This window comes from Colias eurytheme, chromosome 27, assembly GCF_061535395.1.
Source record: "Colias eurytheme isolate Ceu_HAF_F1 chromosome 27, ilColEury1 Martin Lab GWU primary, whole genome shotgun sequence".
NCBI lineage: Eukaryota > Metazoa > Arthropoda > Insecta > Lepidoptera > Pieridae > Colias > Colias eurytheme.
The window spans coordinates 5,221,086-5,239,976 of NC_143006.1; the positions used below are offsets into that span (position 1 = coordinate 5,221,086).

Here is an 18,891-nt window from a genome sequence, read left to right on the forward strand (position 1 = left end):
GCTGTTAACTTACATGATACCTATACACCAATATATACATAATATATACGTATTCGTACACATACATATACGACATGCAACGTTAACGTAACGCGTCGCGGCAACTAACGAACAGCACGCGTCCGAACAGCGCCCCCCAGTCGGACGGCAAAAACGCGGCGGGCGCGAACGGTTCGAACGCGGCGGGCGGAACGACCGTCGCCACGACGACTACAACCAAGACGCACGTCAAAAGTGCGTCGATATCGTCGAGCGCGGGCGTGCAACCGCTCACTGAAGCTCCACACAACGCGTCCGCGAGAGACTTGGCCACTAGACAGAGGTAGGCGGGCGACGCACGAGCGGTTCGAACGCTCGTAAGAGCGAACGATAGTTTGGGATTTTTTGCGTGCTTTTTTAGTTTCAGCTTTGTAGGGAAGTTTGCCACACATTTTGATTTTGCTACGTTTTACGAGCGATTCGTTTTGAGTTTTTTTTTTGTTTATTTGTTTCGTTTGTAGGATGGGATTTTTTGCGGTTTCAAAATTGTTTTATGTTTGTAAAACTTTAGTAAGTTTACTTGCCTTGATGTAACATGACATTCCCATCCAATATTAAATTTCTGTATTATCAGTGTTTAGATCATCTAAGCCCAAAGGCCACTTTTCTTCTACTTCACAAAAGTATTTGTGAAGTTTCAAAGCTGTATTTGTCACGTAAAAAGTCCCATTGGAATTTTTATTTGTATAAAATTTTGTTATTTCAGCACTAAAGCGTGGAATTTATTTTAATAGAGCACAAATTACTTGTTTTGTATGACTTAATGATCATGGAATGTTTTCAATTTAATTTTGTTTTCGAAATTATTAAAATGGATGAGTGTTTATATGAATTAAGATGTTGTTACATATTTTTATTACAATAAAACATTCCATGATATTACCCTTACTTAGTTTTTATATTGAGTTGTGTACACGCTTATGGTTTTTCAAACACGTGCTTTAAAACACTGCGTTGTTTTTTTTATCGATTTCTTTTGTTAGTAAATTACTTTATTCGTATTTTTTTAGTGCTGGTTCATGCACTTATGATCTATGATATGTTATAGTTTAGTAAAATAGAAATTAAAGATATTTTATTTCCAAGTTCATCTCCGAATGTACATGTTCATACATGTATAGGTATATGCATAAATACATGTACATAAAATATACATACATAGGTATACGTACATATGTATACGTGAGTATACCTACTTAAAAAGTGGGTTATACAAAAAAAATTGTTTAAAATGTGGATTGAAATGTCTTTAATTTCTAATTTATTTTTCCATTTGAAATACATATTTTAAAATTGTCGCCTTGTTACCAATGATAGTTGAGCACATAGCGTTTCTTATAGATATAAATAATGGATTACACAAACTATTATAATGTGGAAAGAGTTAGAGCTGTCAAACATCTATCTATCTCTTTCTGTTAATCTGAAAAGACAGATGTTTGGCTGAGAGCTCATGCTATCTCTTTCACTCTCGTACTCTTATTTTGATGGGTTTATTCAGTCCATTTTTCATATCTATAGCAGATTTTAAATTATTAATCCTATGTGCTTTTTAGTTTTACCACAACCGCTTCCAGTATAAATAATTGTGATCACATTTTTTTCTTATATAGACTTGGAACTTAGTTGATATTCATTGTTATGTATTGCGTATTGGACATAAATAATATTTTTTTATTTGTTTAATTGCTTTTGATACCTAATGCGCAATGATAACCGTAAATGCACTGACACCTTTTGCCCTGTTTTGTCGATTTGAATCGAACAATTATTAGAAAATGTTTGTTATTATATATTTTATGATTGTTTTGAACATGGAACAATTGGAAATTGTCGAAATTTTGTCAGATAATCTCCAATATCTATTGTATGATTTGTCCTTATTACTCGTATGTATCTTAACATTTAAATAAACGAGACAAAACATTCAATAGTTATTGGTTGATTATTCTACGCCCATGTCGAATGCGTTTTTTGCTTTTTGTAATAATTATTCGTCAAAATTTTGTTTATATTCAATTTTGAAGTGAAAATTCTTTACGCGCGTTCAGAGTAAAATTTCAAGGTCGCATCATTAAAATACCGTCACGTCATGGAGTAAGGTGTCGATATCATTGAAGCTCCAAAGAAGTTTCACTTCTGACACGTGTGCTCGGCACACACGCTCTTTTTTATATGAACACTTACAATATTTCTTACTACAATGCACAATATTTATTATGTAAATAATTTTTATAACTCAATTATTCCGCTTTTTAGTTGGTGTTATGGTTTTCTTAATAACAGCATGCGTAGTAGCGTGTTAATCGTAGATTTTATATATTTAGTATTCGATTAACATATATTTTATTATAATATAAGTATAAGTATTATGATATACCTCCTATTTATTAATGTTTATTTCATTAGAATTTATTGAGTATTATGCATGAATTTATTAATCAATTCTTCATAATAAAAATTTTATATTGTAATCGTTCTTTTCTGAGGTAGACCTTAAAATTTATCAGCCTTATCGAGCCTTAAAAATACATGAAAAATATTTTCGCTGTTGTATTTATAATTTTTCATCAAATACTTTCAACTGTATTATTTCAAAACTACGTGCATATTATTATTGTAATTGAAATACTTTTTTCCAAAACATCACCAACCTCATTTTTTTTCATGAAAAAACATGTATAAACTCTAAAAAAAGCTAATATAAATATGAAAATAAAATGTAAAACACTATCAATATAATAAAGTACCAATAAACAGAAATAAAGCTATATAAATGTGAAAATGAACACCTATAATCTTTAAAAAAATAATAGAAATGTAAAAAAATATACTCAAAAGCACGATAAACATATATTTACAGCGTAAACTCATCTCTAACACCGGTATCGGGCGGCACGGGCGCGGGCGGTGCCGGTTCCACGCGCCGCGACTTCCCCAACCCGCTCGTGTTCCCCCGGAACGTGCCGTCGCGGTCCACCTTCCATTCCGGTGAGTTTTATATACGTACAGGTACAGGTAGGTACAGGTACAGGTAGGTACAGGTATAGGTATAGGTGGATACACGTATACGCTTGTCGTACATGGGTATATGTGAGTATACATAAATGCATAGTAAAATGTACAGGTACGTGTGTATTTATACACATGTTCACTTATGCCTTAAATATATGTTAAGTGTTAACAGACTTACGTAATATAGACTGGTAAATTATTAAATTATGTTTAGTGTAATTTGAAGTTACACAAAACTGTTTTTATGCCTTTATGTGCAAAATAACACTTGTTTACAATTAAATTAACTGTCTCTATTTATTCTTGTATTTGTAATAAGTAATAACACTCGAGTGAGTTCGATTCGATCCAATTTCAACCTCTTACAGTATTTTTTTTACGAATTTACGCTCGATTCCTTCAAATTACTCCCGCTTACAATAAATTCCAACGTATTTGACACTTGAAACACGAACATTGAGTGCAAATATGAAATTTCGCGTATAAAACTTGTAGGTCAGACGCGGTCGCGCGGCGGCAGCGCGGGCGGCGCGTACGGCGACGGCGGCTCGCCGCACCAGGCGCGCCCGTCCTTCTTCAGCAAGCTCTCCTCGCGGTTCTCCAAGCGGTGAGTGTTGTGTACGCGCGTACATGCGTGTACGGGGACGTACGGGGACATGTACGGGTATATTATATACGTGTACGTGTACGGGTGTGTACATGTACGTGTGTATATGTGTATGTAAATATTCAACATAAATACATTTACACACAGAGGTAAAGGGATATATAAATTATAAACATACACACACACAAAATATACATATATGTACATAATACATAATATTATATAGAACATATCATGCATAGACTGGGATACATAGATACACACACAATAAAGTAGAGATAAAAATATGTACACAGTGACACGGACACATGGTAATATTAAAATGTATATATGTATTAAAATTATATCCATATGTTTGCGTATGTAGAATAAATAGACATACAAATATGTAAGAAACGTAATATTATTATATTAAAACTCACTTGTAATTTTACATTATTACATTGTAGATTGAAAATAGAAATATTTTTGAGTGTATTATATTTCTACAAGTTGTATAATGCATGTCGAATCATCTCTAATTTTGTCTTGTTTCCGCCAAAGTAAAATTTAAATAATTCGGTTTATTAGGCTCAATTAATAAAGTATGTATGCACATACAGATGATCAGATGAATTATTCTTGTTTATGTTTTGTTGAAAATTTTAGCATTTTATACTGAGACAATAATACATTTTTATTAACCAATATGCATTACTTGCCATTGCGAATAACATAATATCATTCAGTTGTCTTATATTTTAAATTAGAATTAATAATTAATATAATATAACAATTTATTAAATTTACTAAATGGTAAAAAAAACATGTTTTAGCATACATACATAATCTACATATTTAATAATCTCATGTAATAACTTCATTACTGTAAATTTAATTGAAACATCATATGAAAACTTATATTCACATCTTGTAAAATACTTGTCACTAACAACACTAAAATTAAATTAACTGTGATTAACATTTTCATTAATAACTGTTGTAAATACTCATTTAGATGTAAAAAAAATAAAAAATAACACTTTTAAGGTACACTAAAACACTTAACACAATACAAGTGTTTGTAATTTATTAGGTACCATAAATATACTGTATTATTTATTGTAATCACTATTATTATAAATTATTAATAACTTTCCACTAAAAACAAACATGTTATAACAGATTTAACTAAAATACCTTATATAAACACTAAACACTATAATAACAGTCAATAAATAGACACTTAACACTTAAAAGTTAAATTTTTATAGAACTGTCTCTGTCCCACTTATATAAGATACATATTGAAAGACAGAGACAGCGCTATATGAACCTAAATCTAATGGAACACGAAACATAAAAATTCGTGTAAACCATTTTTCGTTCATTTTACCAAACGCTTCAGCTTATTCATTTAAGTAATAAAATATCACCTTTTAATTAAATGACATTTAAAAAATATATTTTTGTAATTTTTTATGATTTTTTTTATGAATTTAAATGTCATTTATTCATTCAAAACTCATGCATCATTCACCGCATCGCTTCAATGTTAGCAAGCTTACAGCACTGTCATGATCATTTCACAATAAACAGTAAACATATTATGTAATATATAATAATAATAATAAACTGACGCCGAAATGGCAGTAATTCTTAACTTTAAAAAGGGTTGTGGAAAGACTCGTTGAATGAGAACAGTTGAGCTTCTTTGACTGACTTTTTTTTATTTTTTCAAAAAAGCTCGCATTCTTTATTATTTTTTCTTTATATTTTGTTGTTTGTAAATAATGAATTGGACACAAAACGTAACACTATATGTCACTATCACCAAGGATTAACCATACGTTTTTGTCTCGCCATACAAGTCATCGTTTTGTGTTTTACTTTGTTTAATTACTTATTAAAATTTTATATTTATGCTCAAATTGTCTCCCTCTAAATATTCCGAGCTCCATCTTTTTTTGTTTGTTTTTTTTTTTGGTCTCGCGTCAATACAGGGGATGCACGATGCTACCTATCTCCCGTGACGTACGCACAACGATTTTTTTGGTTTACGTTTATCGATAATTAATCCCAACACTACTATATAGCGTTTTGATATAATACGATTGAAATACACATTCATTATTGCCTTGAAGTTCCTTCATTAGTGATTAGCAAGCATGCTGTTATCCCCGTTCGAAATATCGAACGCTGTTTATACATAATATTATATATTTTTTTATTATTTCGGCATAGGCTAAGGCATACGTAGACGCAATGCCTCCATGCTTTTATTGTTGTAGCGCTTATAGTTTATCGATGTAAGTATTTACCGGTTCTTCGACGTATGAGATGTACGGATTTGCAAAAAATAAAAAAAATATCGATATTCGTGCATCCCCGTGACTAGTGCGACGACTAACCTAACCGTACGCTTCTACTAATTACAGTCGATAATTCACCGGTTTTTCTAGCAGCTTTATAGTTTTTCCACAACCCTTTTGTCAGACGTTTTTTTTATTACGGAGGGAGTTAGTGTTGTGCATCTATCTATGTTTCGGCGCGAGAATTTTTTAACGGTTTTTTTATTAAAAAAATTAAATAAAAAGAATGAAAAAAAAAAGTGGTGGTGATAATGAGCCGGAGATGAAGAGGGGGGCGATTCGATTTGATTGGTCGTTTCGCTTACCCGTTCCGTTCTACGCAGGTTGAATCAGAACCCGTGAGGCGTTGCCGCGTCGTCGAGGCGACGTTGCCGGCGTAGAGAAGGATGAACATGTGCAAAATTGTTATGCTTAATTTATAGTTACGTGTGGTTGTTACTGTTCAGTGTTTCAATGAAGAGTTTCTTCTATTTTTTTTTTATTATTCAATCGCGAAACATACCTTTTTGGATCATAAAGGATACGCGTTTCGTGACCATGTTTCAGTATCTGATTTAATTGATGTTTTTTACGCTCTTTCCTCTTTAGTTTGTTCATTTTCGCACTTCATACAAAAGACGCGGTGAAATTTCAAGTATTACTAGAGTTATTGCATGTTTTTTCGTTAATTCTATGCGTTGAAGTAAATTGATCTTTATTACACATGCGATAAGGTACACAATTGAAGTGCGGTAAAGTGAGAGCCATCATTTAGTGCGCTGAACAGGAACATTTTTTTTATATATAAAATAGATTTGTTTATTAATAGAGAGGAAATTGTTAACAATTTTTTATATTTAGATGTAAGACGATGTGTGAACGAAAAACCCATGAGAGTTCGGATGGCGGTTTTCATTAATTTTTTTTTATTGTCGCGACGACATTTTTGCCTACATGTTATATTATTAGAACGTAATTAGTGTACCGACATTTTTACGAGATTTTTTTTATAATATTTTGTCATATATATTGAACAGTTATATTGGAATGTATTGAAAAAATGTGAAAAAATAACAGTTAAATTAATTTTTTTTTGATATAGCCTTCCTATTACTTACAGATTTTTTTCTATGTCCACATCAAAAAAAAAATAGATAATTATTTTTTTAAACGATTTAACAAAATAGTTCTAATGATATAATATGTAGCAGAAATCTAGTCCCGTCGCGTATCGCATTTCATCGTAGCTCTTAAGGAATTCGAGTTTTAGAAAACGAATTTTTAACATTCCAGGGTTATATTTAGTTCACAATACTAGCACAAATCATATTTGTATGATTATTAGAGAATAATTACAATTTTTTTCGTTCGTCAAAATGTATTCGAGACAGTGTATGTTTGATGTTTATTATATAATTAATTGAAATAGTTTTTTAGGCATTATTTTACTGATGTAATTTCATTTTTTTTCACTCCTATAACTAATGACTGAGATTCGAATTCAACAGAATGTTTTGGCATTTAAATGTCAAAAAATATAATCATTTTTTTTTCTTTTTGGTTGAATTTGGAACTTTGTAGTGGAACTCGATTGGGACGAGAATAGGAAGATTTGAATTTTGTAGAGCGTCAGCTCTTTCGCACGTTTCATTGACGCGCGAAAAGATGGCGCGCAGCAAATTTGAAATTCAAACGTCTCGACCGACACATTTATCATAACAGATAATTAAAAAAAAGTTAGCATATTATTTAATTAACAGATGACTGCATCGGACTTACGTAGACTATATCTATATTTTTTAATAATAGTTAAAGTTTTGAGTGAGATAGCGGTATGTAGTGTTAAGACGACGTGGCCCAATATCGGTACAAATACTCAGTAGGTATTACCTATAAGAAATGCTAGGGCAGACCCCCATTTATTTTCCTATAGACCTAGTTTTGGGCCGAATAGAAATTTATATGATACATATAATATATATATTTTTTTGTTTGGTTGATAGTGATACAGTTTTTTTTTGTAATACGTAATTATTATAAAGATCATTGATTTTTTTGGTTTTTTTGAAAGATCGATCCTCAAAAATTATAAATAAAAATCTTTTTAATATTAAATCACTTATAGTAAAATGGGCAAGTATAGTAAAATATATTAACTTCTATTTTCGTCTAAATTATTTTTGATTGATGAACATAAAAAAATTATACTATTTTTCGTGTATTTTTCTCAGTATTTGTGCTTACCCTTTTAGGTAAAGATATATTTTCAATCAATGTACATATAAAGTACGTGTAATAAGATTTTGTGAATGACATCCTTATATTATATAAGATAAGACTATCATTTAGGGTATCTTGTACATAAAAATATACATATATAGAAATCATCGTAACTCTTTGTTTTTAATAGAAACTCTAACTGTAAGAAATAAATACTTGATTTCAATGTTTATTTCATTTACTAATTCATTATTTTTTCGGTTTCGCTTGCAGTGTATTTTTTTTTTCGTAATGCATAAATTGTATAACATATTTATGTAAAAACGAGGTGCTTTTTGGTTTAAAAATTATGAGTCGGTATTCATGAAAGTATTTAAATTTTGATCTTAAAATTATGATTGATTTGTATTAGACAACTTAATTTTGACAGTTGAGCTTATATGATTAAAAGTATATAATGATATGATTTATTTTTTTATTTTTTACTGAACTTTGTATTTCAACTGCAATAGAGTGTACGCACGTATATTAATTTAGAATTTTTTTGAGTTATTTTCAATGGCTATTACATGTTTAAATTAAATCGAAATAATATGCAAGTTTTTGTTTCGATCCGTCCGTCAGATTGTCCAAGTTCAAGTGATCAAGCAGAAAGTTCTTTAATTTTGTTTTTATGTGAAATAATGTTTTATTCACCAGAATATAGATATAAAAGCAATAAAAAATTTATAAGGGAAAAAGTATAGACATCTCTAATGAAAAGACAATACTTTCGATTGAACATCATTTAATTTTTAGAAAAAAGGCGGTATTATCATTTTATTATATATGTACATATATTTTTTTGTTCTTCAGTCTGGTATTATAAACGATAAAAAAGATATATATTTACAATTAAGCCGTTTCTCTAGTTGATCGAAAATTCCACTATTTTCACATAAAAACACACAAAAAATAAATTCATAATGGCTATGACTAATTTTCTATCTCTACGAAGATAACTTTTAAATTGTAACACTGCTTGTATTATTATTTGCATTTAGCTATTTTATATTGTGATTTGTTAATTTCACAATCTCGATTTTACAGCAAAATGTATGTGAACAATTTTTTTTTGTTGAAAAAATAAAAAAAAATGCCGTTTTCGATATTGTGAAATTGTAAATGCAGATGGTTTGTAAAGCAATATAAACTATGAATGTGTAACTCAGAATAATCAGTTTTTTTGGAATATTTTTCTGTGTTTTATTTTATGAGCCTTCTCCTTAAATTAAGGTACATTATGAGTTTCTAGAAATTTATTGTTCAAATCGTTCATCGATTAGGATTTTTTTAGTTTTTTTTTTTTACTTCAATGATAATAATTAATTCTATTCGTTTTGCAACGATATTATTCTTTCAGTGTAAGGAATAAAGATTCGCAATTTTTATTACGTATTAAAAAAGGGATAACCTCAATATTTCGTAGGTTATGGGTTATTAATGCAGTTAACTACAAATAAAACTATATATTTATGTAAAACAATGATATTTTAGCTATAAATATATATAAATACCACCAGTTTGTCGGTGTTGGGCGATTCCACTGGCCGTCAGAAACCGCGCATATTTTCCTCTCTGGATATACAAAGGAGGTATACATACGCGAAGTTTTTTTTTTGCAATTTAATTTGACCCGTTTTCTAACCGTTTTTTTTATCATGGTCTAATCTCGTGTGGGGCATTTGTGGCAACATTTTTTTTATTTTTTTATTGATGATTCATGCATTAAGTTCAGTTTAAAATACATTCAAAGATGAATGGAATATTTAAGATTTTTTGTTTTTTTTTTTTGTGGGGAAATAATTTTTAAATCAATAATTTTTAGTATACAGCCACAAGTAAACCACATTGTATCGATTGCACCTTGTTGAGAATCCGTTTGTTCGTTTTTATTAATATTGTGTTCCAGCCGATTGTATTTTGAAATTATTATTAATTATTATTATCTATATTATATTTCATGTAATATAGATGTATTTTTTAAACATTTTGTATTCTATTATAATAAATTTATATTAAAACCCATCATTTACTTTACACAATAAATAATTTGTCACGTTCAATATATAACATACTTATAACAAATGAAACTACATACATATTTTAACTTTGTTTTAAATCTATATATTATGCCATTTGTTTGAATTTTACAATATCTTTAGTTATTTTGTTTAAATATATTTTGCACTCATTATATAAGTTACATACATCGGCTGGATTGCATTCGTCAATAACCTATCGAGATACTTATTATTTATTTTGTTTTTTTACTTTTTGGAGTTTTGAAACAAAAAAAATAACCGTGTGCGTGTGTTGAGATCTTGCGTTCAAGTGGATTGCATGAAATCATGATTTACTGACAACATTAATTACTTGAATAACATTTAATATTTATTAATAAGTTTAGATATTCAAGTTTAATTTAATATTTATTATGAATAATTTGTGAATAAGTAAATTTATATTATATTATTTGCAAATTTTATACGTCTAGGTCCCAGAAAAGAGTTTTTATATGAGCATAAGCGTCAGGGTAAATTTTTACGTATTTGTTTTTAATTGAGGGTTTCATTTTTAACAAAACATTTCATTATAAAACAATAGATAATGATTTCTTAGTATAATACTGATATCGTATGCTAAGAGGAAAAAGCTTTGTTGTCTCTTTCGCACTTTAAAACTTAGTTTAAGAGTGACAGAGACAAACATTAAATTAGGTGAATTAAGTTTTTAATAAGTACAGGTGAGTGTAGACGCGTCTGGCATGTTTTGTGACTGTCCGTATGTAAGTTTGCTTGCTTCTGTGTGCTTGTTTTACACATTTTGTTTTTTTTTTCATTACGCAAGGGATGTTATAACAAGCTATTACCATGCTTATTGGCGCAATATCATTTATTTTATTATTATTTATGACACGAAGAAGAAAAAATTGATAAATATAATTGAAGTTTTTTTAAATTATGTGTTGTTACAATCGATAATGGCTTGGTACAACACTATTCAACGCATCGACGGCCCCTCCCTAGCACCCTAGTGTTAGTTTTTATGTTTTTCTGTTTTTAGGCCTATGGATGGTACATCCCCGAAGCATGCGGTAGGCGCTAGTCCGCAAAATTTGCTTGGGTAATTATTCATATGTTCATTTTAGACCCTTTGATCTATATGTTGTGAATTCGATGTTGTATGGTCGATAGTGGATGGTATACATCCGTTGTATGCATCACTAGTGAGGTGAAAATATCACTAGTGAAAAGTACATGTCACTTGTGAAACATATACATAAATAGTAGATGTTTTTCGATAAATTGTTGATTAGATTAGATAAGTGGAATTTTTGATTGAAAAGAATAACGTTACAAAAGCGTACATGTTTTAACTGAAAATGATGTTTAAGATTATTAATTTTATTATCCTGTTACCAAGTTAGCTACTCAATAAAATACTTACTAGAGTGGCGCAGGGGCCCCAAGTGAGTCTTAGCCTCCGACAATAAGTCCTCTATTTACTAATTAAAATAGCAAGATAAATTGTTAACTTTTTCTAACGCTAATCTATCAAAATTTCCACTCAATTTCTAAATTGTAACTATTCAAACACGTAGCACCGTTGCAAGTAGTTGATATAGAATATAGTATAGATATACAGATAGTTGATATAGTATTGCTTCAATAACATATCATAATAATTGTGTACTTAGCGCGCATTCATTTCATGTGTTGGCACTTAAAACTCATTTGTGCGGCTTGTAAACTAATAATACTGATCAGAACACTAGAAGCCTAAGGGAGTTTCTGACATATGCTAATGTAGTTTAACAGTCTTGTGATAGTCATTTTTTAGGCTTAGGTCTTAGAGATTAGGCAAATTATGTGTAGCAGAGTTAATATCTATTGAGATATATTGGAAGTCTTGTTGGAACCGACAATATTTCAGATTTTTAGTATGTAGTAATGTAGGAAAAATGATAAAAAATAGAATCAACTTGACAATTTAGTCACTGTCAGATGCTTAATTTCAAACATACAATGCGTAAGCCTCATAAAACTAAAAGTTAGGATGTTATATGTTCAATAAAATAATTATTCAGAATTTAGGGAAGTCTTTTTTCGTCTTGTTATCGGCTTTTAAACCCAATTTCATTAGTAAAATAAGCACTATTTAAAACTAGATTGTCTGTTAAGATTTTTAGGCTATTGCATAGCTTCTATCGCGGGCCTTGAGCGCGGGGACCGAATCCGTAACGAAAAAAACCTCACGCTCCCCACTCCGACGGGCACGGAGGTGTGGCTTGAAGGCATAGCATGCAATAGCTTTACCGCGGCAGTCCCCGAGTGCCACACGTCTTTTTTTTATATATTAATGAAATTGGGGTTAAAGATTTCAGGAAATAAAGGAGAATCAATAGTTTTATTCAAAACGTTCAAAATCTAATTACAGACAGGGTACAGAGGAACAAGTGAAACCCCGTGTTTTGCGGTTCACGTGGAGTATGAAGACCACGTCGTCGAGGGATCCCAACGAGATTATGGCTGAGATACGAAAGGTGTGTGACGTTATTTTTTTTCTAGTTCTATGATGTATAATGTGTTCTGTGGTCAAGTTTCAAGTTGATCAGTTTAAGTGTAATTTTTGTATGTTATGTCCAAGCTTCAGTTTTAAATTTTACTTTGAGTTAGTACGATAGAATCTTCATCATGCAGACGTCGATCAAAACGCACTTTAGTGACTATGAGAAGTTAGGGACTTCCAATAAATTAGATTCAATTTAAGAGCTTTCCAGAATTAAATAAAATTCTGGAATGTCTATTCAAAGTATCAAATATTTCTCGTGACATATTATTACAGGTCTTAAATAAATCACGTGAAGTAATTCATGTCAAATACATATTGTAGTGAATACATACGTTACATACTGACATCGCTAAAGTACTAAGTACATCCGCCATCCTGTTACAAATGACCCGAAATTTTGTGTCAGTGTTTCGGGTCAAGATACTGTAATATTTTATATTAGAGAATCTTAACATAAAATATTATAGTATCTTCACCGTGTGTGACGCGCTTAAAGCTGACAGTGCCCTTGCTTGTTCCGTCACTTACGTAGAAGTGAACACATAAACTTGCTAAACAAATTCTGGTGTAACTCAGGTGCTAGACGCTAATAACTGCGACTACGAGCAGCGCGAGCGTTTCCTTTTACTGTGCGTTCACGGCGATCCCAACGCGGACTCGCTCGTGCAGTGGGAGATAGAGGTGTGCAAGCTGCCGCGTTTGTCGCTCAATGGTGTGCGCTTCAAGCGGATATCCGGTGAGTGGGGGATAAATACGTGCATATTTACAAGTTAGGGAAGGTTAATGTTAAGAGTATTTTATAGTTGAATAGTTTGTTGGTGAGAGGCATGCTAATTTGGAATAAAACCACTATCGTATAGGAACACTCAAATGTGTTATGTAATTTGATAGAATGCGTTTAGCAAATCGTCAATATATGAACATCCAGACATGCTAATGTAATTGGATAGATGTTAACAAGACGTGTATCGCTTAATTCTAATTTGACAGAAGACGTAACAAGACATCAATAAATGAACATGTGACGGCAATTTGATAGAACGATCCGAGTAAATCATCAATATAAATGAATACCAGAATTTAAAATTATACCGTAATGTTTATTTGGGTATATGGTCTATGATGATGGACATAATGTCTCTGTTTTCGTGTACTGATTTAATGTCTATCATGAAATTTTTCTTATTTCACTTCATTCATTTACAGTTTATATATTGTACCGTACGATTTTATGTCAATAAATATACTTTTATTTATTTATTTCGTATTTTGTCACCCAGGTACAAGCATCGGCTTCAAGAACATTGCGTCAAAGATCGCGAACGAGCTCAAGCTGTGACTGCCCGGGCACGCCCCGCGGCGGCGCCGACCCCTCCCCACCTCGCCACCCCCCACACTCCCGCCCCCCTTGCTACCCCCCCCTCCCGTGCTACTCACTCTGCACCCCCCCGCACCGCCCCCCCGGGCAGACAGCCTGCGCCTATCAGCAGATGATATGGTGCTGGTAGCGAACGCGGGGTATCGTACACGGTCGGGCACGCTCGCGCATTACCTGAGTACAGCGTGTCCGTTAACGTTCGAGCCGGTGCGGCACAGCGCCAGTGCGCACGCGCTGCGACGCGACCGCGAGCCACCGCGGCCGCCGCACGACTGGCTGCTCGAGCCCATCCCGCCGCCTGAACACTTCGACTTTTGAATTTCGAACTCCGAATTTGGACGGCGTGTATATGTGGCCAGTTGTGATCGCTCTTTTTTGAATTTCGAATTTGTGGCGCGGCGGCGTGTTTCTCACGGATTTGGTTTCGCTACGGTTTTTATTAAGCTATTGCATAGCTTCTATCGCGGGCCTTGAGCGCGGGGACCGAATCCAGAAATTCCGTAACGAAAAACCTCACGCTCCCCACTCCGACGGGCGCGGCTTGAAGGCATAGCATGCAATAGCTTTACCGCGGCAGTCCCCGAGTGACACACGTCTTTTTATGTTGGGCTGTTCTATTTAAATTTGTTGAGGGCGAGCGCGTTCCGATTGTGAATACGGTTTTATATGAATGTTTTCTGTACTATGCACACGAAGGCGGGCGATGGATATGTTTGCACGGGCTTTATCGAGTTAGTATCTGACAGATAGCGATAGCGCACATCCCGAACTAGACACGAGATCGGAACGCGCCGCGCCCGCGAATTGTTACGGTTTTGTTTTTTCTTTCGAATTTTAGCAATAATATTGTTAAACACACAAAGGTGACGCGTCCGAGCGTCGCGCGGCATAGAGTGCGAAGCGTAGCTCTATGGTATACTCTATGGTTAATCTATAGTGAATAAATAATAATCATCGACAAATATAATTTAGGTGATAACTTTTTAATTTACGTTGGACATGTGTAAATAATTCAGCGCGTGATATATTTTCATCTTTACACATTGTTTTATTTCGTGCGTCGACATGTTTTTAATATTTTTTAACGATAAAATGAGAAAGAAATAAATAATTCACAATTTAATATTAAACGGGCGTGATTTACGATGTGCCAAGATGGATCTGGGGCCGATGTGTTTTCGATCGATGCATTATTATTATATTTTTTTTATTAGTTATTTATATGCTCTCAATGAAACAACGCCTTTGTAAAATATCATCACTGTGAAGATCACGTGGTTTTTATTATTTTTAATTGTAGATAAGTGTCGGTCGAGCGGTGGAGACGGGATGCATTAGTAAATTTATTGAAAATTTGAAACATCATTCGTTTAAAAGACATTTTTACAGAACAAAACAAAAGCATCCAAACCTTCACCGGACGAGGCGTAATTTTTGTGCTATCGCTTAATTATTATTATTAATTTTACGTATATTAAATAATGTAATAATGTACAAAGTGGGTTCGCGCTCAAGATACAAGTTTTAGCTTAGTGTTAATTGTAATTTTTTTCCAATCTAATGAGAGTTAATAAAAAAGGAAAATGCAAATGGCTGTCTGTTGAAATGTAATTAGGATATCATATTACACTTTTGCTACTGAATTTGAATATTGCTTGAAATGTTGTAAGAGAATTATTGATAAACAATTTTTTTGACGTCACTTTAGAAGTTCTTACGAATTTTATTTGTAAAGTAGTTACAATTTACGAACTTGTTTTATTTGTATTTAAATTTGTTAAAATGTTTGACTCTATTATACTCATTTTTTTAGTCAATGTTTTATTAATTCTGATGTGACGCCAAAAAATTAAAACGGCACTCAATCCCGGTCGCGAATGGCGCGGTCATGAACAGAAATAAGTTAACTATTTGACTGTGGTTTTACAATATTTATTTTCAAGATGGCGCGCGTCATTCGCGCTCGAATTTTGAAAAACTAGTTTAAATCTGTGTGAAAATGGTCGTTTATACGCGATCGCATGCACTCGTCTCTTTCTAATTATAAGGCTGAATTAGAAAGTGTCAAAATTGTTTTCTCATTTGTAGAAACGGGCGACGATTCAACTCGGCCGCATTATAGGGTGACCAGTTTATTAGTGTAATGTGATGGAAGTATTATGAACTTTGTAGTTATAGCAATAATGTTCATCATGATTGTGTCAAATTTTATTAATTTTTTTGTTGTAGCAACCCTGATTAACGGTGCGTTCAGCCTTTTTGTGATTTCGTGTGATGTTTTCGGAGTTTTTTTTTTTTCGTTTCATTTTTGTCATTATATTATTGTGTGTGATATGCATACTTACTAGATATAATTAAACATAGGTTTGTATGTATGTAGCCGTGCGGCGATCGCGTTTTTTCTAAATAATCTTAATTAAGCGTAGTGTTATACTTTTACATGAAAATCACAAATCTGACACGTCGGCTTCGTATATCGTGACATTCGTAATATATTATATACCAAGGATTTTATATTGTTTTACTGTATACCTTCTTGTTCCCTTTTCATTTATGAAATGTGTACATTCATTTTATATCTCGAATATTCCTATTTTTCGTATGTGCAATTCGTTATTTATACTCTCTTGAAAATGTATAATAAAGGTTTTTACTGAATTTTTCGTCTTAACTTTTTTATAATTTTAATGATCTCGGAGACATTACAAAAAGTAATCGTGCCATGATATTTTAGTAATAAATATACAAAATGAATAATGTAGCTCTATGAATGAACTATTATGAATTAGGAAATGCAAATTTTATTTATTTTAACGATACATTATTAATCCGGAGATTTGGTTTTATATTGGGAAGTATTTTGCCGAATTTTATTTGAAATCTTAGATTTTAATGCAATTATACCTCGAGTTTTTGTACAGTTAGCGAAAAAATGTTTAAATTTTAATTTTTAATGCAATAAGATGTCGCGATACGCGAAGCCGTAACACATAATAATGGTTACATACTGTAGTTATATATTTATATATATGAGCTTTGGTTTATATAATTTAGAATAGAGTCGACCGTTCCTGTGGGTTGGCTGCGGCGTTTGTGAGATATTCAAGTGGAAATAAATTTTATTTTTAATTCCAATGCTGTTTTTTCTTTACCCATATCCTTATTTAATAAGATCCACTTAAATGAATTAATTACTTTAACTAAAAAAACTGAGCGACGGATAATGAGATACTGTTTTAATAACTTGAGCGGTATGAATTTTAGTAAGCGACAAATATCCTATAACAAACGACGAATATTGCAAATTGAACTCTGTCGGCTGTTCATTATAGTATTTTTCAAAGTGATTTTTGTATTCGAAACACCTCATTTAAGATAAAATGCCGCTCATGGTATAAATAAATCATATTATATCATAGCATACAGACTCTTTATGAAACTGCCCAGGTTCTGTAGTGCATCTGGCATGTTTTTGGAGACGAGGGTCCCGGATTTCATGGCCATAATGAGATCTCGAATCGCAAATTTTTGGGAGAGAATGAGACGCTCCAGTAATAGTATTCTGGTGGCTGTCTCTAACTTTTATGACAATCCTTTACTTCTGTACTGGTGCAAAGTTCATTCATCATATTATGCTAGGGATAAACCTATAAAGCCAGGAAAAAACTATAAATGATGCTCTAATTATTGTCTTTAATTTTTTGTATTTTATTTTGATTGTAATTTGTAACTTGCATATGGGAAGGGACATTTCCTGAAATAAAACAATTTTATTTATTTTATTTTATTTATTTATATGCCAAATATTGAAAAGATGTAGGACATAATGTTGTAGTTAACTCAATCATATAAGGTCGTTCAAATGTTATGAAGTTGCTGAACCAATACGTAATGCTGCTCAACTGATTTTGATAAGTTTCGCTGTGAGATACTTTTATTTTTTATAAACTGTACATAATTTTCATTTGGTTGAACACACTTAGGTATATAAATTCCATATAAAAGTAGAATGATTTTGATTCGAAATCGTGATCGAATCTAGCTGTTTAATGGCTGCTTTGATTTTAAAGCCTTAATTGAATAATGATGTTAAGTTTAATAATATGATCACCTATTAAAAGTGTTTGGATTTATTGAAGTTGTCTATTGCATTTCTTGGAATAGTAGATAAGAAGTTACATATGCAATTCGAAAAATCAGGCATCTCACCTATGAACAACATACAGTTAGATTAGATTACTTCAGCTACTTTCACAGTGTCCATTGAAATTTTGTAGGGTAGGATAGCCGGTAGTAAAACCATTCTTGTGTTACAAAAAAAAATTCATAGGTTCCACGTAGGATTTCTCAAAAAATATTGCTATTCACACGCATATTAACCATATGGTAGTACTATTTGATTGAATTTTTAAGGAATAGAAAAACCTATCTTTTGGCGAGATTCGAACCCGCGTATCATGGAACTTTCGGTTTTATGAGCCCTATATTTACGAAGTAACTATTCTCTAATCTGTGCCTATATGGTGAACCATCTGATTGTTAGTTATTTCCAACAATTCACACATCTCAACCAAGAACATAATTTCAATTTAGAATTACTTAATGAAAAATTTTAAGGCTAATATTCTGTGAATGTAAATGTGATTTTAACATTACGCTACCGGCTACGACCAATAGGAGAATGTTGC

The 18,891-nt window shown here is 32.0% G+C and overlaps 1 protein-coding gene across 14 annotated transcripts in view; it reads left to right on the plus strand.

Annotated features, from left to right (window-relative positions):
• Positions 1-14,245, plus strand: part of LOC149896897 (serine/threonine-protein kinase MARK2-like) — a 162,413-nt gene extending 148,168 nt beyond the window's left edge. For 10 of the 14 annotated variants that reach the window (XM_090117105.1, XM_090117106.1, XM_090117104.1 and 7 more), the window contains 7 exons: positions 2,903-3,030; positions 3,550-3,661; positions 9,774-9,845; positions 11,317-11,376; positions 12,691-12,796; positions 13,402-13,561; positions 14,106-14,245. In XM_090117105.1, coding sequence (XP_089973231.1) covers positions 2,903-3,030; positions 3,550-3,661; positions 9,774-9,845; positions 11,317-11,376; positions 12,691-12,796; positions 13,402-13,561; positions 14,106-14,164 — 697 coding nt within the window. In that variant the 3' untranslated portion in view covers positions 14,165-14,245. Of the gene's footprint in view, positions 1-130; positions 323-2,902; positions 3,031-3,549; positions 3,662-6,335; positions 9,447-9,773; positions 9,846-11,316; positions 11,377-12,690; positions 12,797-13,401; positions 13,562-14,105 lie in introns of those variants that run through there. The other 4 variants (XM_090117108.1, XM_090117101.1, XM_090117103.1 and 1 more) reach the window with 4 other exon arrangements.
• Positions 14,246-18,891: the final 4,646 nt, after the last annotated feature.